At 41.5% G+C, this 22841-nt stretch overlaps 1 protein-coding gene across 4 annotated transcripts; it reads left to right on the forward strand.

Moving 5' to 3' along the window:
* The first annotated feature begins 3366 nt into the window (after positions 1 to 3366).
* On the forward strand, positions 3367 to 22841 carry UBXN2A (UBX domain protein 2A). 4 transcript variants are annotated; one of them, XM_069011698.1, is made up of 7 exons: positions 4330 to 4407; positions 8118 to 8171; positions 9582 to 9717; positions 11524 to 11633; positions 13200 to 13340; positions 18076 to 18240; positions 21051 to 22841. In XM_069011698.1, exons 2-7 carry the CDS (start codon positions 8131 to 8133, stop codon positions 21337 to 21339), a joined length of 882 nt encoding a protein of 293 aa, XP_068867799.1. In that variant the 5' UTR covers positions 4330 to 4407; positions 8118 to 8130; the 3' UTR covers positions 21340 to 22841. The 4 variants fall into 4 exon arrangements, with proteins under 4 accessions (XP_068867800.1, XP_068867799.1, XP_068867801.1 ...); XM_069011700.1 differs by lacking the exon at positions 4330 to 4407 and adding an exon at positions 4414 to 4783; XM_069011701.1 differs by lacking the exon at positions 4330 to 4407 and adding an exon at positions 4693 to 4871.

The raw sequence follows: 22841 nt of genomic DNA on the forward strand, positions 1-22841 counted from the left end.
TAATGACACAAGAAATATTTGGAGATGGAAGATTTTGTTTTCACATGTTCCTATTTTACCAGGAAATCAGGAATGGATTACAACAAAAGAAAAAGTCCTTCATCCCTTATTCAGAACTTTTGCAGAGAGCTTCTTCCTAGTAAGGACCAGAGGGCTCTATTCAGTGAGTTACTATTTGCTTCAATCATGGGCAATTTACCAGAGATTACTTTGCAATATCTCTGAATAGCAGTAACATTCCAAAGAATGGAAATCAAATCATCTTTTCAGGCCTCTATTTATAAGCTCATATGTGCACCTCTCAATCATGCTGTCAACTCCTCCTGGTTTCAGTTGAATTTGAAATAAAAAAAGATTCACAAGAGATCTTGCTTTTGTAAACCCACCCTAAGCCTTTTCCTGCGGGGGATGTTAGGAAATTAAGATTGTGTGGTTATTCCTTTGAGAACTGTCCATTATGAAGATATGCCTATGGGATATAAGTTTGGAAACTTCAAACAAGCACTGTCCAGTAATCAGGATTGGTACTACCTTGAACTGGAGCACAGAACATGATAAAATCACTCCACATTGCAGGCATTTTGCTATGTTATTAAAGAAGGCTCATTATTTGAAGACTACCATTGTAATTTAAAAATTGATAACAGTTATGATTTCAAATTAAATAGTTAATGTCCAGCCCCATTATCAGCACACCTATCTGAAGATTGATTTCCACACTAGATAACATCAGTGCAACTTGAAGCAGGATCAGAGAACAGGTTTCTTAGATAACATTAAAAGGGAGTGGTAAAACTTACCTCCTAATATTTCAAAGTTATCTTCCCATCACATGTGGCCATTAGCTTCCATAACATTTTCCCTGTTGAACTAAGGTCACAGTAGATAGTTTTTCTAATAATAATAATTGTGTGAAACTCACAGGCTGATGATATTGCAGCCAGGCATCTGCAGGGTCTGTTTTTCACTATCATTCAGGCTGTAAATTACTTCCATCTTGGACAAAAGTGGCAAATCATCTCACTTTGGTGCTTATGATCATTAATCATATGAAAGTAGCACCACCAGCCTGTTACTATGCTGGGTGATGAATAGCTTTGTAGTAAAAACCAGACTCTGTCCTAAAATGTTCACAATAAAAATAGGCATTTATGAACATATGTGTAGATAAGCTTCAGCACCATACAAATGCATAATGGCTTGATTAGGATCACATGGCAAGTCCGTCAAAAACATTATTGGTTCATAAATCTCTCTAGTCCTCACACACAATCTTAGCTTTCAAAGTGTGTTTTCTTGTTACAGATCCAAGAATGAGCTCATAAAATACACTACCATGTCATCATTGTAGTTTCACTTGAAAGTGTCTTTTCCCGATATGTTATTTCCAAATGTGTGTTATCTGGTACAAACAGTTGCTCAGGCTGCCTTGAATTTTTCATGGGATTATGCATTTCATGCTAATTTTAAAATTGAAGCTATATTCAATTTTCTTGTGTACTTACAGTCCAAGAGTCCAGCAACGTGTGGATACTCCTTGCAACGCATGGGGATAATACCCTTTTAATGAATGCTGATTCACCCATGAAACAACGACTTGCTTTTCCAGTGCACAGCTGACTTCCTAGAATCAGTTCCTTAAGCTACTCCCCCCTGTGTGGCAGCCTAGAAGGTTTAACATTCCTTCAAGGACCATTCCTCCTATGCAGAGGAACGTGCTGTCTTAAGCAGTGGAATTGCCATTTACAGGATAACCAGACCCTGTTCTCCTATTTATTTTGCAGTCCCAGTTCCCTCAGTCTGTCCCTGCTCTGTGTACACACACTTACAAAAGGCTTCAGGCAACAACAACTCCTCTCTCAAGTTAAGGTCAATCAATACAGCTGATGTTTAATTATAGGTAGCTGACAGTGTCCTCTGGCATAGGCTAACCTTGTTAAATATAAGGTTTAAAAATATCCCTTCAAAATTAATTTTCTGGTTGTTTTTAGACACCCTGTGTGTGCTGGTTCTTCTGTGACCTTGACAGGACTGGTGGTGACAGCTAAAACCCTGCTTTACTCTGTCAACACTGAGATTCCCTCCTACATTATAAAACAAGTTTGGGGGGTTGTCGCTATCTTCCATGCCGGTGCATCTGATCTCTCCTGACAAAGGGGCATGAGATGGTCGTATTTATCTCATGAATACCCTGCTAGAGGTTTTTCAGCAGACACAGTCTGGGCTGTTTTCTTCTATTCACGACATGGTAAGAAAAGGGCCATTTGCTTCTGTTCATCTAGTGTACTGCCAGAGAATAAGCTGTATGAAATGCACAGAGTCTAAAAGAATTTTAGTGATGTCTTGATTGAAACAACACTCTAACTTGAAAATTTCCAGCTTTAAAGAAAATATTTTTACATTACACAAGAGTTGCAGATCTTTCTTAAGATTTTTGTTACTCCTATGCTTTGTCAACAGTTTGACTCCTGAGCAGTGACAGCACTACTTAGAAGAGCTTTCAAGAAACCACTGAATTCACTAGGACACTGATTCCTGTTATAGTAGGTCAGCATGTCTCCAGCTGTACTCTGATTTCCAGTAAGAGACCTAATATTCTAAATCAATATGTGATTGCAGCCAGGACGCCTGCACCATTACACCAGGTAAGTCCAACCTCGCCTCCTTCTATGCTTACCTTTGGGTCTGTCAAATTGTTGCAGAAAGGGCTCCCAGGGAAGGGCTAAGCGTATTACTGAACTTGTGTGTTTAATGAAGCAGTGTACTTAAAATATTGAAAGAAAAAACAGTCCAGCACTGCAGAACAACATTCTGATGTTTTAGCTAGGGTTTTGTAAATTCTTTGAACTTTTCAACAGTGTAATGATATCCATGACTTAAGTTCTAAATATATAGAACTTGTTTAACAGAATCAGTAACACTTGTAACAAACAAGTGCATTCTATTCGAAAACGTCAAAATATTTTAAACATTAAACAAAACCAGGGAGAATAGAATCTCAGGAATCCATGTTTTGAAATTTAAGACTCCATGTATGTTAACCAAAACAAAAGGCAAATTTACTATCTTCCCTGAAGATTCATAAGTAGGAGCTCTAATTAGATCTCATCCAGTTAAAACTTAACGATTAATCCAAACTGCCTTCAAAAGGTTCAGTGCATTGTGACATACATTATAAAGAGAAAGAAATTATAGCTGTCAAATGTCAGATTTTACTTCTGTTACTCACCCATCATGAAACTTTGAGACTAAGCATCTTATTTTATATTTCTGAACAATGTGATTTTAATTGTTGCAATTAAGGGATTGCAGAAACGTGTCCCACGTGAAGATGACACTCAGTGAAGTATTACCTCTGCTTTTAGAATTACCTTTGATCGCAGTTGTAAATTCGCAGTGGATTTCCCATTAATTAGTGTGAATTAGCTAGTTGTGGCTGTTCAGTTTAGGTTAGTTCCAAGTGTTTTACAGTGCATCGCTAATTATTGGGGGGAAAAAACCCCAACCTTTATTAAGCAGCCCGCAGGTGCAAGGGATGCGTTCACTCTGCTCCGTGTGTGTTACCAGGGGCTGGCAGCTTCTTCGCGCTGTTGGCCTTGGATACTTGGATAGCTCCTGGCACCACGGGACCTCCTCGTCCCGCAGAGCGGCTTCTCCAAGGCCCAACACAGCGCAGGGAACTCGGCTCAATCCTTTTTTCCTTCCCCCGCGGATCCCATCCCATTTTCCCGTCTAATTCACCCTCAGGAGCTCTGCTTCCCAGACTCCGCGCCGCTCTTTTGTCCTCGATGCGAGGCCTCGGCTGAGCTCCTTTTCACAAATGTCAACACTCGCCCGTAATTAGCGCTCGCCGCACAATGAGCCATTCCCACTCTCCAAAGGGCTCAGAGTGCGGCTGCTCCCGCCGGGGACGCGAGGCCACTCTAGGGCCGGGTGGGTGCCCAGACACCGGGACCATTCCCCGCTGTTGTGGATGCCGCGCTTTGACAGACAGACAGACACACACACAGAACGCGTCCTTTGTTCCGCAGTCGGGACAGAGCTGCCTTCGCAGTCTCACCCAGGTCGGGCAGGGATGTTTATCTCTGCTGTGCCGCACCACGTCTTGCCCGGGCACCGCCGCAGCGGTGCGGGGGTCCGGCTTGTTCAGGCGAGCCGCGTCGGGCCACAAACACCCCCAGCCCTCGCCTCTCCCCGGAGGCTAGGGCAGGGCAGGGCAGCCCCCGGGGAAGCCGCGTTTCCCCCCCCCGCACAGCGGGTGCGAATCCCTACGGACACCCCTCGCTCCCCCCGCGGTACCGGGGCGGAGCTCCGCCCGCGCCGCCGCGCCTGCGCCGCTCAAGGCGGGACACCGAGGAGTTCCGCGGCGGGCGGCCGGTGCCGGGCTGGGCGCTCCGGGACGGGCGGGTGAGTTCGCTGCGGGGACAGGCCGGGCAAGGGGAGCGCGTTCTGCAGAGCCGGCGTTTCCTCGGCTCCTGCCCGCGCTCGGACTTCGCCCGCGGCTGTCCCTGAGGCGGGCTGAGCCTCCCCGCTGCCTCCGCCCAGCGGCTCAGCCCCGCTCCGAATCGGCCGCGTCCCGGAGCAGGAGCGGCCCTCGGGGAGCCCGGCCTGGCCCCTCCCGGGGCGGTCTGGGCGTTCCGCCTCCGCGTCGGTACCGCGGTATGGCCTCATCGCCTAAAAATACCTCCTGGCTGGCCGCCGGGGCGGGGGCCGCGCTCGGCGGGCGGGTTTGGTACCGTCGGGAGGCGCGGAGCGTGTGCCCGGCCTGGCTCTCGGGGTGCGGGTAAGTTCCGGTGTTGCAGCCGCGGAGTTGTCCCAAAATAGATTCTTCGACTTGCTGTGCATGAGGCTAATCCACGCACAGAGCCAAGGTACTTGATTTTTTTGCAGTTCTGAGGGGAAAGAAGGGCTGGATGGTAAATCCACAAAGCCAGCGCGACGACTATCAAAACTTTGCCCTATTTATACATTTTAGCAAGGAAAGGCATTAATGTTCATTGGCTACAAGTTTACATAGCTCTCTTATTAATGAGTGTTCTGTCTTTTATCGGTTAAATTATTCCTTTGCTTCTCATGCTAAGTAATTTGCGTGCTCAGCCTTTCTCTTTTGTTAGATAGGTGGTTTTCTTGAGTTGGTGGTGTGTGGGTTGCTGGTCACAATTTTGTCCTGCCAGAATTACCTTTTACCCACTTGGAAGTGATTTCAACACAATTGCTGAGCTGGCTTTATTAGTTTCTTCCTTATCGTGGAAGTTCTACCCAATGTCCTTGTGGCCTGTGAATGCTGCGTTCTTTGTGTCCACTATCACTGGTACATCCTTCATCCCGAGCTTTGTTAACCTCCCCCTAGGTCTAAGATCGTTGAAGCATGTCAAGTCCTAAGCCTTAACAAGGCAAGTCTACGGACAAGTAATTTATCTTCCTATCACCTGGACATCAAGGTTGGGGACAGGTTTCTCTCCGAGTGCACAGCTCCTTGAGCCAGCTGGAGAGGAAGTGTGAATGCTGTGCTTTGTACCTGAGCACATCAGTCACATTCAGGCCATTAGGTTTGATGCTCATCTCGCTATTAATTTGCATTTGCCATTTCTCTGTAGCCTCCTGTCCCTCTGTGGCACGCTACAGTGCAATTTTCAGCTGTAATTTCTGTGCAGGGGCAGACTGTGCTGTGCTGCAAGCAGCTCTCAACTGGAGAAGTTTGTTCTGCCAAAGTTAGTAAGGGGTTAGCAGGCTGTCAGGGCAGGGGGCTGCATGTGCTTCTCTGGGTATTGCTGCCCTTCACACCAAGGAAAGCCTCACAGGTAGTTTCTGTTTTGTTTTTCTTGTATTAAAATAACTGGCAATGTGGGCTCAACAGTATTGACCATAAATTGTTTGCCAAAACGAATATGCCTATTGAGGGCTGCCTGTTTGGAAGCTCTGGCTGTGAAAGGCCACTGCTGGGTCAGTGGCCCATCTTCCTGGGGCTGGAAAGCCCCTGGGGCTGTGTGGGAATAGCCAGGAGTATCCTAACATCAGTTAATAGATGTAGCTGTGGTGGGCTGCTGGCATTTGCAGCTTCTTCCCATGTTTTAAATTTAGTTTCTGGAGGTGGTAGTTCAGTTCTGAGGTACCTTTTGCCACTGACGCAAAAATTACGTACCAAAATTCTTAACATTTTAAGTGGCAATTAGGGATGTCTGTCAGAAGTTGGTGGGAGGAGGTGGTTTGTGTTGGCTGGGTTGACATGCTGAGCTAAAGTGCTTGCAGGGCATTCTGATCACTATGTCCTAATGGCTTTTGGCCATAATAAACATCAGTATGCTGTATAGGATGATTCTTCACCTTGAGAGATTAACACAAACATTTCTTCTAAGTGTAATTGCTGTTGTACTTCAGAAGGAACAGCAGCTTTCACAGCTGACCAGTTCTGAATACTATTCATGCACATTTGAGGCCAGCCTAATGTAGCCAAAGAGCTAATTTGAAGAGCTGCTTTATTGTGTCTGTTTCTTTTTAACAGCTCTGATGACAAGTCACAGAGGATCAACAAAAGCAGATGGCAGGAGGTGGCTCTTGTTGCTTTGGGGAGCAGCCTACTGGAGTAAAAGATTAGAAGATAAGCATATTAACACAAAACACAAAGAATTACTTTGGGCTAAACACAAAAAAAAACCCTTTATGCCAGAGTGTGTTAAAACTGAATTTGAGAGAAGTTTGAAAAAATTACACTTTGTAAGCATTCCAGTGCTTACATTTTTTTTCCCAAGTGCAGTCCAAAGTTCCAAGAGCAATGGACAGATACACATATAGCATCATCAGGCACTAGCACAGGCTTGCCTGATAGATGTAGGGCTCTGGCAGACCCTTTGTGGGGGGGGGGAAAAAAACCCTCGTCTTGTGTGACATGTCAAAGATGTGCAAAACATAATGTTTTGACTTAATGCATAACAGCACCAGTTAAATTTAAGGCTGACCCTTATAGGGCTTTTTTTGAGGCTTGTATATTTTTCCGTAGAACGTCTCTCACAAGGATTTTAACTTCCAGGTTGAAAGAATACCAATATTAAAGTCCCAAGGAGCATGAATTAGTACTGCATGTGGTGGGTTTTTTTTTGGTTAGTGCTGCAGTGAATGTTGTTTTCCCATAAACTTCACATCTTGTTAAGTTAGATCTCAAGATCACTTAAAATATGTATTAGTGGTGCTCTGCATACTGCTTTGTTCAGGAGTGTGATGGCTATCACTGCTTTAGTTTGATGCTCTCTGAAGGACAGGCGCAATGTCATGACTTAGTCCTGAACCTGCCAAGAGCAGAACATCATCTGTGTAACCAGTGGTTGTCAGGGATAACTCTCTGAACACAGTTGCAACTTAAAATTTCCCTTTTCCTGTGGGCTTTTCCAATTGTGGAGTGATTTTATTTTTTTAAGGATTTTTTGGAAGTTTCTGGCTTTTTGTGACTTTCTGTGACTTTTTCCCAAGCATTCAGAAGTGACTGTAATGAGATCAGTGTGGGATTTTTCACTTCTTTTGACTCAGCAGACTCATCCTGTAGCATATTTAATACTTACAAATCCAAGATTTTCTTGTCAGCTAACAGTAGGCCAGGAATGGTAATTCACAGTTTGAGTTGCTGCAACAATGTCTTGAGGTGAGGTAGGAAGGGGAACCTGACAAATCTTGCCCCTTTAAGTAATGCACAGTTAAGGTGAAGGTCACTCAAATGCCTGCAGTGGCAGTGCAGTTTTTCTGCAATTATCTCATAATGCTATGTAAAACCAGGGAAGTTTAAACCATGCTACTCAGGAAAGGAATGTGATATTTTTTCTCCCTTTGCAGAAGTATGGGCATGTATGTTCACAACACACTGATTATTGTGGAATGTATTTTGTACGTTTATGAAAAAGTAACCTTGCTTCTGAACGTCTGGAACAGATGCGTGGTTCATGTGTCATTAAATTAGAAACTGCAGGAAAACAAAGAACCATCTGGAGACTTGGTGGGGGGGAGGTTGAGGTTTCTGGTTAAATGTATTATCAACACAGAAAAAAAATATAGAGTGCTTCAGTTACAAAAGGAGGCAAAGTCTGATGGGTATTTTGTTTGGTTTTAAACCATCTTCTTTTTGTAATTAGGGGAAACACCAGAATGAAAGACATGGACAATATCAAAACTGTAAAGAAAGAATGGTAGGTGCCACTTCTCCCATCCCCATTTTTCCTCTTCTTTTCCTGCTGCTGTTTGTGTGTCCTGTCATTATTTTTCAAACTTTATGTTAAATTCTAAAATACAGTATTTTTACTATATTCATCTGCTCCACATATACTGAAAGTTTAAAAAATTCTATTGTTTTGCTGAAAGATTTTTCACATACCTAAAATGTTTCCTAGATGCATGAAGTTGTGTAAATATTTTTATTTAAAATAGCAAGGCGGCCCTTCAAATTGCTAACTCACTGTGCAGCTCTGCATCTGATGTGGAAATGTTTGCTTTTCCAGTTCTGTTTCTGAGGTAAAACATAATGAATAGCTACATTATTGCTTCAAGTTTCATTTGTTCCATTAGAAAAGTAAAATGGGGACAGCACACTTTTGAAATTTCTTCTTTAAAGTTGTTGAGGTTTTCTTTTGTTTAAGATGTTAATCTCCAGGGATTCTTAGTGTTGCACAGATGCACTGCAAACAATTCCATTTTATGCAAATGTATCTAATTACCATTCCAGTAAGCATTGCTGCTCTTGAATTCAATGTAGAGTTTTATGTAAAATTGGATATTTTTTTCAAGAGCTGGGATTTTTATTTTCTGAATTGCTTAAAATAGATTTTTCTGAATCTCCAGTAGGAGTAACTCCTGCAATGTTTATGAAAAGCTGCATAATCTTCTTACTGTGCAAGGAACCTGTACTGAGATAATCATTTATTCAGGTTGCATATTTCTGCATTTTGACTGGTGAAAATCTAACAGAAACAGCTGTCACATATATAGTGTTCTATAAAAAGATGTGGTTGATGCATCTTTTTTAATACCCTGGCAGTCTCCACAGTGTTGAAGGCTTCTAGAGTATTTCTTCAGTGTGCTCCAGCGGTGTTGAGTCACTTGAGTTGCCCTAATGCACTTTCCAAAACAGTAATGGTGGTTCTGGGATGGTGCTGGGAATGGGGAGGTTCAAGTGGGGGTGGAGGTGTAAATCCTAGAACAATTTTCTTGTATTTTTTAAAACTTATGACAAAGGATCCCAAGCTTGTATCACAGGAATGCTTTAAGGAAAGCCCTCCGTTGGTATGCAACTAGGTGTATGATGGTTAGAAATATGAATCATCTAACTTGCATTCCTTGCTCTGATACCAAGTTTAGAAGCTTTGCATAGATTAGTTCATCTTTGCTGATTATGTTCTTTAGTTTATGCTTTTGAAGTGGAGATAGTAGCAGATTGGTAAGAGGTCTATAGAAAAGGCACAATGCAAAGTTGACCTGATGTTTTGTAGCAGCTGGGTACAGGGGAGTGTGCCTTCCATATTTCTTGGTACTGAGCTTCTGAGGTACCTACTTGTCTTCCAATGTGTCCTCTGAGGAGTCATTTTTGCTTATTTTTTCTGCAGGGTGTGTAAATCGGGAACCGATGATCAGATTTTGAACAGTACAGAACAAAACTGTGACTACTTTGTAGATAACCTATTTGAAGAAGCTCAGAAGGTTGGTGCTATGTGTGTGCCCCCAACCACAGTCAAGAACCAGGTAGGCAGTGAAGAAAAAATACTCATGTTTGATACAACAGCCCTCCAGGACTATTCTGGAAAACAGATGCCAGAAGTCCAGCAGTCTTCTCCAGTACATCACCAAAAAAATGCACACAGAATTCAGAGAACTGTAGGAACAACCTCCCATCTCCCAGTAAGCCAGGCCTTTGCTGCTGGCCTTTTGGCTCTTAGTGCTTTGCAGTGGGTCTAGAGTCATTCTAGAACCAATGCTGGCATTGGCTAGTGCACTTCTGCTTTATTAGTAAGGAGAGTGATGTGAGCAGGAGTTCAAGGAACGACAAGTACTATTACATAAGAAAGTTATTTAAGGAGCTGCAGCCTTTTTATGCAGAGGCATAGCCCAAATATTTTTCATTTGCTCTTATTCAATAATTATGGTTGTAGTGGGATGTTCAGAGTGGGTTTGTATCTCAGTGATTCTGTCCTTTTCATGTTTTTCTGTTACTCATCAAAGACTGGTAAGGGGAGGGAGAAAAGATGACAGAAGAAATTTGGAGTGGGCATTGCTAGAAATTATTTTCATGGATCCTTAACTGACCCTGGAAGAAATGAAATGTCAGGAACAATATCTTAAATTGCTGTCCTGAAATAGTGTTCCATGGCATTAGTTGTGTCAATGCTTAAATAGGAAGCTGGTGTGGAATAATTAGTCCATGTTAAATTTGCATACTGGCTCACTGTAGAGGAGCCTTCCCATAATTAGAACTCTTTCCATATGCATTGGTGCCATGAGACACAGGAATTTTTGATGGAATCTAATCTTGCTGAGTGCTGTCTTCTTCTTTTGACAGATTACCCAACTGAAAGAGAAGGAATTTTATTTATTATAAATAGGAGTTTGCACATGCTATTTATTTATGTAGCAATCACCTAACAAGTCAAACTGGAAAAAAACCAAAAAAAAAAAAAAAAAAAAAAAACAAAACCAAAAAAACTCCAAACTTGTCAGCCTAGTTCAAACTAATTTCCAGCTGAATTCTGCATTTGTCTATACCTCATCTGTGGCCGAGTATCTGTCAAGACAATGTTATTTCAGGCACCTGAATAACTAAATGCTTCCTTAACTGGCATGATGCATTAATATGAAAATACAATCCCAAATATCCATCTTACAATTGGAGAGATTTCAGTAAACAGTGCAAAAGCTACAAGTTGGAGTAGTGGAGGATTTCTGGCAAAGTTAAGGAATTACGGAGAAATTGTTTTTTCATTCCCCTAACCACCAAAGTTTTGAATACACCCAGGAATTCCAGGGTAACAGAAGCATATGACTGTCTGAAAGTAAATTTTCTGATACTTGCTTCATTTCCTGAGTGAAAGGCTTCTGCATGCATCATCTCAATGCCTTTACTTTGAGAAAATCCTCCTGAATGATCGGAACAAGGCTTTACCCTAATAAATCCCCAGCTGGACTATTCTGGCAGTTGGTGTTCCAACACCAGGCATGTGTGCTCTCAAATTAGCTCTTTAAGAGTTGCAGCTGGCTGTGATAGTCCAGCTCTTTATTTTTTTCTCTGTTGAATTGAAGGAGTGTTCTTGACCTAGGAAGCCAAAATGATTGGGGGAAGGTTTGTTTCTAATTTGGATTGACACAAGATACTTAGAAATGTCATTCACCCCTTGCAGTTGCCATGCCTGTTGGCATGGGGCCAAGGCAGATTACAGTGAGCCTGCTCTCAGTATTTTTAGTCTATGAAGTGGATGATTTATAATCACAGGGTATGTGGGTATACCAAGCTTCTTTTACATCAGTGTTATAATGAGAATTGTTCTTACTCTGTAGGTTGATGTAATCATTAAACTTTGGAAAAATGGGTTTACAGTAAATGACAGCGAACTTCGGAGCTACACTGATGTTGCAAACCAGCAATTCTTGGAGTCCATTAAAAAGGGGTAAGCGAGTTTTGTGTTCTTAACCAGCCAGAGTTAATGTGCTTTGGGTAGCACTTAGCTTATGCTCTAAATTTTTTACGTGGCTTTGCTGCACTGCAGTGTCCCTGTAGGAGCACAGGCCCTGCCGGTCTCCTTCCTGCAGTGCTAATGGCTGTTGGAACATCAACAGGTTTAACACAGCTCTCAGTGGCAGTAGTTGTACAGTTGCTGATGAATAGATAAAAGCCAGTGTTGGCAGGGGGCACAGCAGGTACACAATGAAATAAAGAATAAATCAGTGCCCAATAAGAGCTACAAATCAAATGGTATTTTGACTAATGAACTCAATGCACAAGGGGTTGAGCATTTCTGGTTTTATGGTCTTTGTTTTCTTTTTGTCGATGAAAAGCCTTACATGGGTACAGATGTTCTGCGTAGCATCAAGAAACTCTGATCATTCTTAAATTTCTGACATTTTTCCAAGTACAAACTTGCTATTGTGTACATAATAACAATCTTGCATTCATCCCTGTGTTAATAGCCATCTTACATTTTTGCCTGTGTTTGCTGTTCTGATTTTTGCTACTGTTTGCAATTGTTGCTTTAAAAAAGTTTGACCATACAAAGCAGTGTGATTTTGAGCCTTTAATTTGTAGTCTGTTTCCTCACCCCACACAAATGGAGAGGAGAATATAATTTTATGGATAATGCAATTTAATACCTCCCTATCAAGCATGTGAGATTACTAAGTCATTATATTTTTCTTTTCCATATTTTGCTAGGCTATCAAAAATACTACTTTTAGACTATTTCTCCTGTATGGTTGTCACCTGTGTTAGTTGTAACAGCAATTAACTGTGCTGTTTAAAGCCCTTTGTGTGCATTTATCAAAAGTTTGCCACTTTTATTCCACTCTTTGCCTGTGAAGATGCTAATTATGAGATGGTTTCTGCATAATCATTGATGGTAGAGAAGCATTTAGTACAGCCCCTGTGCCAGCTGAGCCCCACCACCTGAAATTGTGCTGTCTGCATCAGAGCTCAGAGACAAAGGCATTGTTGTGTTCTGCTTAATACAATTAAAGCATTACCAAGGTGATGTTACTGCACTGAAGAGTGGAACTATTAGCGATAATATAATTTTTAGAAGCTGAGATCTGTGTTTATTTGTCAATAAATACATTGTGCCTAAACTCAGTTCTTCCTCTTTAAAAGCCTTTTTCTTTTTGTTTTACTATGGGGATAAAATAATTTAACCTTTTGCAGCAGTGTATGGCAACACTGAACTTCCTACACCTCACATGTTTAGAGTGGTAACTGCTGAGTAAATTTGAACGTCACTCAACAGCTTGCATAATAGGGTTTTTTTTTTTTGTTACATGCTTTCTAGTTAATTTGCAGTTCAGGAGCTTGAAGTTATATGTATGCCGTGCACTTAACCTAACTCTTAGTAAATACCTGTGAAGTTTTTTTTAAAAGCATTGTCCTTGAAAGGCCAAATGTTGAACAGTTATTAATCATTGGTCTATTTTGTATACTGAAAACAGTATAGTACTTTTTTTTTTTGACTGGGTTTTTTTTTCTTAAGGGAACTGCCTTTTGAACTACGAAAAGTTTTTGATAAGGAGGAGATAGAAGTAAAAGTGGAAGATAAAAAAGATAAGGTGTATTTGTCGTCGAAAAGGCCAATATTTCATCCCTTTTCTGGACATGGTTACAGATTAGGAAGGTGAGTAGACTGATGTGATATATGATTGAGTAACTGAAGGGAGCTATACCTCTGGTGAAGGATCATAATTCAGGTTGGAAGTGATCTCTGGAGTTTTCTAATCTAAGCTCCTGCTCAAAGCAGGGTCATCTCTGGGGACAGATGAGGTTACTCAGGCTTTTATCTAATCGGGTCTTGAAATCCCACAGGAGCAGAGACTGTGCAGCCTGCTTCAGTGCCGGACTGTCCTCATGGGAAAGCATTTTTTCCTTATATCCAATCTGAGTGCCTCTCTTTGGAATTTCTGTTCACCATAAAGAGCATCACCCCCCTCCTGCAGACCCTGGCAGGCTGCTTTTAGGTGCCCCACAACCACCACCATCTCGTCCACAGGCTGAACAAGCTGCTTTCCTCCGACAATTGCTGACAGAGTGAGTGCTTCATCATGCAGGCATCTTGGTGTCTCTCCATGAAGCTTGGGGGATAATTGGCTCCCACAATCCACTGGCTGTGTTGATACAGCCAGGATGCTCTTGGCTTTTGTTGTTCAAGGTCTCAATAGCAGAACTGTTTCCAGCTGAAATGCTGTCGCCCTTCTATTCTGTGATTTTAGAGAAAAGAATCTCTTTTAAAACTCTATGTGCAATAGTTTGAGAAGTATGACAGTCCCATAAAGGGAACTGAAGAAGTAAGAGGTTATTTTGCATTTTCTTAAAATTGTTCAGTAATTAAGCATGTATTTGGTGCAGTAAGGCATTTTAGCATTTTACACTGATCCATGTCTCTTTTGTAGTTGGAGAGTGTCAGCCACTCATGCCAGTGCTAATACTGGACTTGATTTACAACCAAACAGTAACTGTATTTTGGAAGGCTGTCGTAGAGCAACAGGCCAGGAGTTCATTTTTTTGATCCCTGTGACTTTTGCTTACTCCTGCCACATTATCTGCTACGTATCCCTGTCATGCAAGACTTGAATAAAAGCAGGTGTCAGCTTAAGGAACAGGACACATTCAGTGACCAGGAACCTACAGGAGGCATCACAGGTGGCACTGCTGAGTGCCTGGGGTTCCTGCAGGCTTGCAGACTGGGGTTCCTAAGATGTGATGCAGCCTTAGGTGAACTGCTTGTTTCAATTAAGTGGAAAGGGTTTGGCTGCTAAGCCGCAGAGCTTGTGCTGGGGGAAAGCCTGACCTGGGCAGGAACAGCTAAGGCAAGGGAAGAAGGTAATGTGCAGAGCAAAAGACTGATAAAGGTAAAGGATGAGTGGTTCCAGGCTGACTTAGAGAAGCCAATACCTGTTTTATGAGTTTAATCTGTTTCTGTAGCACAGTCCATTCAGTTGCTCCATGCTCGAGTAGATACAATCAATAGGGAAAACCTTCCCTTGAGACATGGATGAGATGCTGCAAGACTTGCTTTTGGTAGCACAGAAATCCTGAGCACAAAGGGGGGTCAAGAACTTAACCTTATTTTATCTACAAGTAGATCTGTTTATGGCAAAACCAAAAGATTTTCAGTGTGCTGGGTTTCTGCTGCTAACCAGTGCTAAATGGTAGGTTGTTCAGTCGTTTGCTGTGCTCTGCCATGCCTACAGCAAGTAATGATCTTGCTTCCCAGTCGGCAAGTGAGGTTTCAGGAACATGCTAATCTGTGGATTTCGGTTGACAGGTCTTGTACAGAGACATCCTACAACTTGCTCAGCATTTTTTTTTTTTTCTGACTCTTGCTAGTCTAGTCTGTGCTATGCTATCAAAGCCTTTTCCTTAAAGAGAAGTAAATGTTTTTGCTGATCTTGGAAACGTGAGCTGTAAGCAGTCCTAATCCGTGACGCAGTGCTCACTTCCTGCTGTTAATAAATCTCCATTGCATGTATACACCACACTTGCAGCAGAAAAGCTTTGTAGGGCAGTAACAGAGCTGGCTGAGACCCGGAACAAGTTTTAAGCTATAGAACTCCTTTTCCATAGTAGCACTTGTATGATTAGTCAGAAATGAGAGAGACAAATAACTGAAGAGTTTACGTCAGTTGATGGCCTAGCTAAACCTCTGCTTATCAAATAAACTTATAAAATTAATAGTGTATACTTGGTCAGTCTTTCCAAGTGGAGGGATTTTGTGATGGATGAACCATTATGAATTGGTCTATTGACTGGTTCTCAAAACTTTTGTTGGAGGATCTAGAAATAACATATATGTTGATATAGCTCAGACAAGCTTGATCCTCTGCCTTTTTGTTTTACAGGAGAAATAAGTAAGACTTATCAAAATTTTCTGATGTACCTTGTGAACCTCTGTAACTAATGGGTATATTCTGTTTTATCTATCACTGTTCAGACGCATTTCATAGTTTGGGATTATGACTAGATTTGCAACCCCACTTTTCTGTTGAGCTAATCTATGCATCTTTGAGACTGCCTCCAAAACATGTTAATTAAACTATTGACTGAAATCCCTTGTAGCAAAGCGAGCTTGCTCTGTAACCTCATTAGGGTAAAGCATTGTGTGTCAAGCTGCTGAACCATCAGTCAGGGTAAGGCATGATGCCTAACTCCTGGGCTTTTTCTTGTCAGAAAATTGACAGGATGCTCTTATGTCTCTTAAATCTCCAGTTTACATCTTCTGTTGATTATCTTATAAAAGGAATAAGCCTTAAAAGGAGTTATAGTGCTTCAATCTCAGGCTAATAAGGCTTAGATTCTTGGGTTTTGGCTTTAGTCAAATCTCCCACCACTAGATGGCTTTATCTGTCAGTTCTGCAAGAGAAAAGTTTTTACGTATAGAAATGCTTGAAATCTTAGTGAATACAGATATTCATTTAATGCGTTGGCTCAGTCTCACACACACTTGCTACTGAAAGAATCACCTCCAGTGCCTGCCGCATATGGAGATGTGACTGTGAGGGAAGTTGGTTTGGGAATGACACCAAGATCTGTGTCCACGCAAGACACTTGTCTGAGCTACAGCTGTGACTGATGTAGCCCAGCCCAGCCTGAGCCAGACACCACGGCTGAGCACCTCTGCAGCCTCTGCTGTCCTGGAGGCAGCTCGCTCACACAAGTTCTGCAGTGTCTGTACCAGCAACTGAGCAAGGAGGGAGCAAGAGCTGGGCATTGCTGGACTGAAGTATGACTTGAAATTTAAATTTTTTTTCATCTGCTTGCAAGACTGTTTAACATTATTTTGCTGGTAACTCAGGCTTTTCTTCCTGATCTAGAGGGCAATTAAGTCTTACTTCATATTGAGGTCAGGCATGAACAGAAGCTGTCTGTGAGATAGTGAGGCAGGTGGATGGTAGTACATCACCTGTACTTGTAATAGAATATTTTACAGATGTGCCAAGTCCTTGTGCCCCAGCTAATTTCTGTGTAATGCAAAACAATTCTGTCTCCAGTCACAGTGAACATCTCTTATCTCTCATATGAATGAATCTCATTATCTCTCATAATAAATGAGATTTCTTGATTCTCATTCTTTTTGTTGAGTTTCTGTGGAACATACAAAAAGTGCCTCTACTGGCTGATATCCTAGAAGTTTGGGCAGCACTTAACTGTGTAAGAAAAGATTTTGAAATACCTGACTAAACTTGCGCTTAAGAGTCCAGCTTTATTAGCCTGAATATATTAAGTCATTAGCTAATAATAAATGAGCTGTGACTTTACTGCCTTATGAATAAACTAAGATAGGTACAAGAACATAAAAATGGGGTTTGTCTGCAAAGCAGGTGTGCAGTATAGTTAAGACCACTACTCTGTGGCCATCAGTTACCCACTTCTCTCTCAGGAAACTGTAACTCAGCAATTTTCTGTGCTAAGAGAGCTTTTCTGCAAACTGCCGTGTAGGGTGCTCATGTAGTCAGTGACCACAGCTGAGCTCAGAGGAGAAATGGTAATTCCTTAAATCATTGCTATTCTGCAAGCAAGCATCTGGTTATGCTCACAGGAGCTGAGAATGTGCCCATTGGATCAGGGCCAGTGAGGACTTAAACTGTACATGCTGAACAAGCTTAGTCATGAAAGAAGCACTAAGCTCTAGAAACTTCTTCAGAATAAAAATTTTTGCCAGCAGTTTTTTTATTGTTTGTTTTTTAAGACCATGCAGCTGGACTGAGGTCCATGTATTCTGTCAAGTCATTTTATGAATCTTTGCCCCTGTGGTTGGGTCATCTGTTGAAAGTGCCTTAGGAAAAAAAAAATCTGAATGCTGTGTGCATCAGTCTGGATTTTTCACATTAAGTCAATTTCTCTGATAGATGAGTAATTCTTCTAAGCTGAGATAGATGATGCTGGAGTCTAAATCAAGGCTAACAACATTCAGTTAAATTGAATTACTGTAATCACATTATGCCGAAAATTAACTTTGAGTATGCAAATTCAATAGTCAACCCCCTTAAAGTTTCACCTGTGTGATTAGAGTACAAAAATGCATGAAGAATCTTCAGACAGTTTTGTCTCTTGTATATTCATATTTAATCCTCTGATATTTAAGTTCCTTTCCATCTCATAAAAATCCTAAGCAAACTGAAATTCTTCAGCATGTTTTAGTCTTTAGGTGAAAATATTGGCATACATGTAGAAAAAAAAATAAGGAAGAAAGAAAAAAACTGATCTTTATGTCAGTATTCCTATATTTATTAAACTAAGAAGTCATTAGTGTACTCTGTCACAGGGCAGAATGCTCCAGAAGCAGAGGTCTGAAGGGAGGTTCAAGCTTACATGTGTGCACAGAAGCCATAACCTCATGTGGCTTTTCTTTTCAGTGCTACTCCAAAGATAATCTCTAAAGTAAGAGATGATCATCAAGGACCTGATGACAAAAGACACCTGCCTTTAGTACCCTTGAATGACTTGGAGCCTATCACCAATGTCCAGATCTGGTTAGCTGATGGGGAAAGGATAATTCAGAAATTCAATGTTTCTCACAGGTAAGATTTATTTTACCACTGTCATATGTATTTGCATCTGAACTATTTGTCTTAATGCCTGTACACTTAAGTCTCTGATTTCCTCAGTTCGCTTAGCATTGGACTGTTCTTCAGTTGTATCTGGAAAACCTTTGAAATCTTGAGAAATCTTTTAGCTGACAAGAGAGGAACATAAGAGGAATGTGAACTGATGTTAAAAGTCATCTCATAGCTGAGCACAAAAGAAAATCTGAGGAAACTGTAGGAGTTCTTTGTAGGTTAGTGAGAGTTAAGGTGTACATATTGCTCATTACTAGAGGAAATAGCTTTTAACATGATAGATCTCTCACAAAACGGCTACATCTGGAACAAATGGCTTAGTATAAAGCCTGCTGGTCATTGGGCATAGACAGCACCACAGGTGGGAGCTGGAGAAAGAGACTTAGAGTTGAGCCGGAGAAACCTCTGGGGAGGGCTGTAGTCAGTGCACTGGGCGGGGAGATTCATCCCCTGCATGTCAACATGGACAGAATAGAATGCACACAGTGTGTTTAATTCTTAATTAATAAAATTTCTGGCTCCCAAAGAGGCTTAGAAATGAGGATAATGTCAGAAGGTGTCAGCACAGCGCAGGTATGCAGGAGCTTTGAGAAAGTGGGATTAACACTTTAAATTGTAGAGCTCCTGTCTTTAGAGACCTTTCTCAAATCCGAATTTGAGAAATTACTCCAGTACTATACAGTCATGTCATGTGGAAATAATATGTTGCCTTTGCTTCTCTGTGAAGCAATTTAAAGGTATCACAGATGTAATACAACCCAGGCTGCTGTCAAGATAAACTCTGTGTATCTGTGGCTGGTCAGAAGGAAAGCTCAGCTGTTGAAGGTTAATGACTGTAGCTTTTTCTTTGACTTGTACTAATTTATTACTGTTAGTGGCCTGAGATATGAACTGAAACACTGTTATAATGTACTGCTGAAGGGTAAATTGCTATTTTAATTATAAATACTTCACTGAAGGGTTTCATATCTTAATTATTCCAGGTCCCACACATCTAAGTATATTTACAAGCTTTTTGTCTTCATAGTATATAGCAGTTTGAACACCTTCTAAGTGCTTTTGAGAGGAAAAAAAAATCTGAGATAAGCAGAACCACAGCTCTACTGGTGTAATGCTCTTTTTGAAGTAGCATGCAATAAATATTCCATCATAGCATAGCCCCTTGCCGCAAGACGAGGACGTTTGTGCTGTACACAGGATTTGTGTATGAGCTGGTAAGAACTAGAGGGAAATCCTTTTAGAGTACATATCCTTAAGCATAATGACTGCATACACAGCACTCCTTTCAGTGCAGAAGACAGTCAGCTATTTGTTAACTAACATATAGATTAATAACATGTAGCATGTATATTGCAGTGTCTCGGTAAGTTGATTACTTTTAGCTTTTTGCAGCTAGATTGTGTAGATGCCACTGCAACTGCTGCCATAGATATGAGTTGATTACTGATGAAAGATTGAAGTGGAAGCATGGGAAGCATTGTAGTGTTGCAGTGTGGGGAATTGAGACACGGGAGTGTAGCAACTAGAAGAGCAGACTTGTAGGAATAGCACACAGAGCTGTGTCCTGGATCGAGTTGTGTCCCCTCTTGAGCACTTGCTAGGTTAGTCTGACCCTGGAGCATCAGGTATGGAGCCTGGAAAAGATCTTTTTCACCCTGAAGCAGGGAGCTGGTGGCTAATTGCCTGATTTGCTCTTGGAATCCAATCAACTTTGATATAATGCATGTGTAGACACCTGTAAATGTCCAAACAAAAATTTAGTCCTGTTTGAGGTTTTTCAAGCTCTTGGCTTGTAAGACCAAGCAGTGTCTCTGTATTGAGGCCTGAGTGCACAGGAATTAATTTTTATTTTGCTGGCTGTATCTGTCCTGATGAGTGTGGCTAAGGCATGGACATTTGGGCATCTGTGCTGCTAAACTGTTGGGATGGCATTGCCCCAGGCCAGCCAGCACTTCCTCAGTCAATACCTAGCCATGGTTCAGATGTTAGCTCAGGTCCTGGACCATTCCCAAGAGACAGTAAACCTCATGGAAGACCCTGTGCATGGGAGAGAGGAAGGATGAGTTTAGGCATTTACCAGCAGCCAGTCTGCCAGTTGGCCTCAGGACCAAAGAATGGACATTGTCACTGTGTTAATTTTATTCATACAGATGTATCTTTTCATCTTCGTTTTCTAATTAAGTTAGTCAATGAAAGAAGCTGATTCTTCCACTGGAAAAGCTCTGTCTTGCTCACATGTTGCAAGGTTCTTCACAGACAGCTCGAATCTGTAATGAATTCACTGTGCCCTTGCTTTGAGAGGATGGGACTGTATTTAGACCTAGTTAATGTATCAGCTGTCCAAATAATTTCTTCAAACCCTTTTTCTTTATTTTTATTATGGTTCCGTTACATGAATCACAAACTGGAGGCATCTTTATTCTAGCTCTTGGCTACAGAACCCTCAGGTAAGAGCTCCACCAGCTGGTTAGGAAATGGTGGGTTTGGGTAACTACCATCTGAGCCACGGTGGTGCATTGGAGTGCTCAGAGTAAGACACTCATCCCTGTCCCCTTGGGAGTACTCTCAGAGCATGCAGATTTTGGTCCTTGCCTCCCAAGTGGATCAGGCATTTCAGGATACCACCTCATCTATACTGCTGCAGTTCTCTGCTGTCAGGCATTCCATGAAGTGGTTTCATTCCTATCCCATGGTGGCTCTGTGTGTTATGCACGTGTGCGGGGATTGCAGTGCCGGAACTCTAATGCTGAGTTTTCTTACTTTCTTCTCAGAATCAGCCATGTCAGAGACTTCATAACAAAGTATCAAGGATCTGAGGGAAGTGTTCCCTTCACACTGACGACATCCCTGCCCTTTCGAGAGCTGCAGGATGAGACACTCACACTCGAGGAGGCGAAGTTGCAAAATGCTGTTGTTGTTCAGAGACTTCGGAAAACAACGGAGCCTTTCAGACTGTTAGTGATAAAAGCACCTGAAAATGACTGCAAAACTGCTGCTACACCTAATGGACAGCTCAAGAATGAGCAAAAAACTGCTATCAATAGTACAAGATCAAATTAGCTTTTAACTGACCAAAATCTATCTGCAGGGTGAACTAGGCAAAACCAAAAATATAACCAGCAATATGTGGGTGGCCTCACATCCTCATGCACTGTGCTCTTAGAGAGCAGAATGGGTGCTGTGCAGTTGTCTGCTATAATAGAGGTATTTTCTGCTAAATTGGGTGGTCAGAGCCTGGCTGTATAATGTAGCAGATGGTACAGCAGACCATCCTTAGAATTTCCTTAGGTAAAACCTTCTTAGTTATTTAATAGGTGGGTCTAGGTGGAACAGTTCTCTGAGACTTAACTACTGATAGCACCTTTTAAGGAAAAATAGTATTTATTTTTGCACTTTGGACTAAAGTGAAACATTTCACTTACATTATAGTGTAAACTGCTGCAGTTTGCATTCTTCTCACAGTAACTCTTAGACAAGCAATACTGCAGGCAAGCTCACATTTGAACTCTAACTTGAAAATCTTCATGATGTAACTTTTATCACAAGATCTGCAGTGTAATAATGTTCTGTCAAGCCTTCACATGGTGGTAGGTGCATGTGTGAGAAGATACAAATGAGGTAGTCTGGTGCATACTGCATATGAAGTGCCTCAAAATAAGCTCTGAAGGAATTGTTCTTACCAATGGTTGAAGTGGTTTCTGCTTCGTTTGGGCTGCTACAGGTGTCTTGCAGGTCAGGTGATGTTAAACTACCTAGCTCATTAGCATAGGGAGCCACTTGAAGCTTTGTCACACAGAAACTAAAGTTTTTTTGGCTATCACCATGCAGGAATGTTTAGAGGGACACAGTTGTTTTTGTACTGTTTATCTGCCTCTGTCCTGAACTGCCCAGCTGATTGAGACACTAGTTGCATGTGGTCAAGTTTCAAAGATGTTAAAAATCCTACTTGAAAACTGAAGTTTTTCCTTCCACTTTGCCCTATTTCCATCTGAATCTTTTATTTTGCTATTCATGTACTCAAGGTATAAAGTTTTTAGCCAACTATTCCATGTTTTGCTAAAAGAGAAAACAACATAAAGACTAAATATTTTGTACTGTGTTTACTAAGCATCTGGGATTGTGAATAGGACTAAAATATCCAGGTAAGACATATCCCAGGACCTTCAGTGGGTTCTGACTCTGTGCTACCTGTGCCAAAGGATTGGTTGTTGGGGTTGTACTTCTTTTGTGTGGTTAAGTGAAAGATGGGTTTGGGTTTTCCTGGTTTTGCTCTAAATAGAAAATTACTTCATTGGAGTGACTTGTATTCTAAAAAGTAGTGAGGCTTCAAACTCGGGATGCACTCTCCTTCACTCCCAGGGATATAAAACTGGTTTACTTCAGCATCTCTTATGGTGTGTTTGAAGTGAAAGTCAACTGGGAAAATACCTATTCAGTGTCCTCTGAAAGCAAATCTCTGAAAACTATGCCTTTATACACTTTCCAGTGCTATAAACTTCCTGTGCTACTGTGTCATTCAGGTTTATGTAGCAAGTGGTACAATTAAATTTTCTTTGCTCTTG

This window comes from Aphelocoma coerulescens, chromosome 3 (genome assembly GCF_041296385.1).
Source record: "Aphelocoma coerulescens isolate FSJ_1873_10779 chromosome 3, UR_Acoe_1.0, whole genome shotgun sequence".
In the NCBI taxonomy this organism is placed as follows: Eukaryota; Metazoa; Chordata; class Aves; order Passeriformes; family Corvidae; genus Aphelocoma; species Aphelocoma coerulescens.

Coding starts and splice junctions, on each gene's coding strand:
- UBXN2A (XM_069011699.1), top strand. CDS start 3,974: ATGCCGCGCTTTGACAGACAGACAGACACACACACAGAACGCGTCCTT. Junction 13,341..18,075: donor CATGGTTACAGATTAGGAAG/GTGAGTAGACTG, acceptor TTTTCTTTTCAG/TGCTACTCCAAAGATAATCT. Junction 18,241..21,050: donor AAATTCAATGTTTCTCACAG/GTAAGATTTATT, acceptor CTTTCTTCTCAG/AATCAGCCATGTCAGAGACT.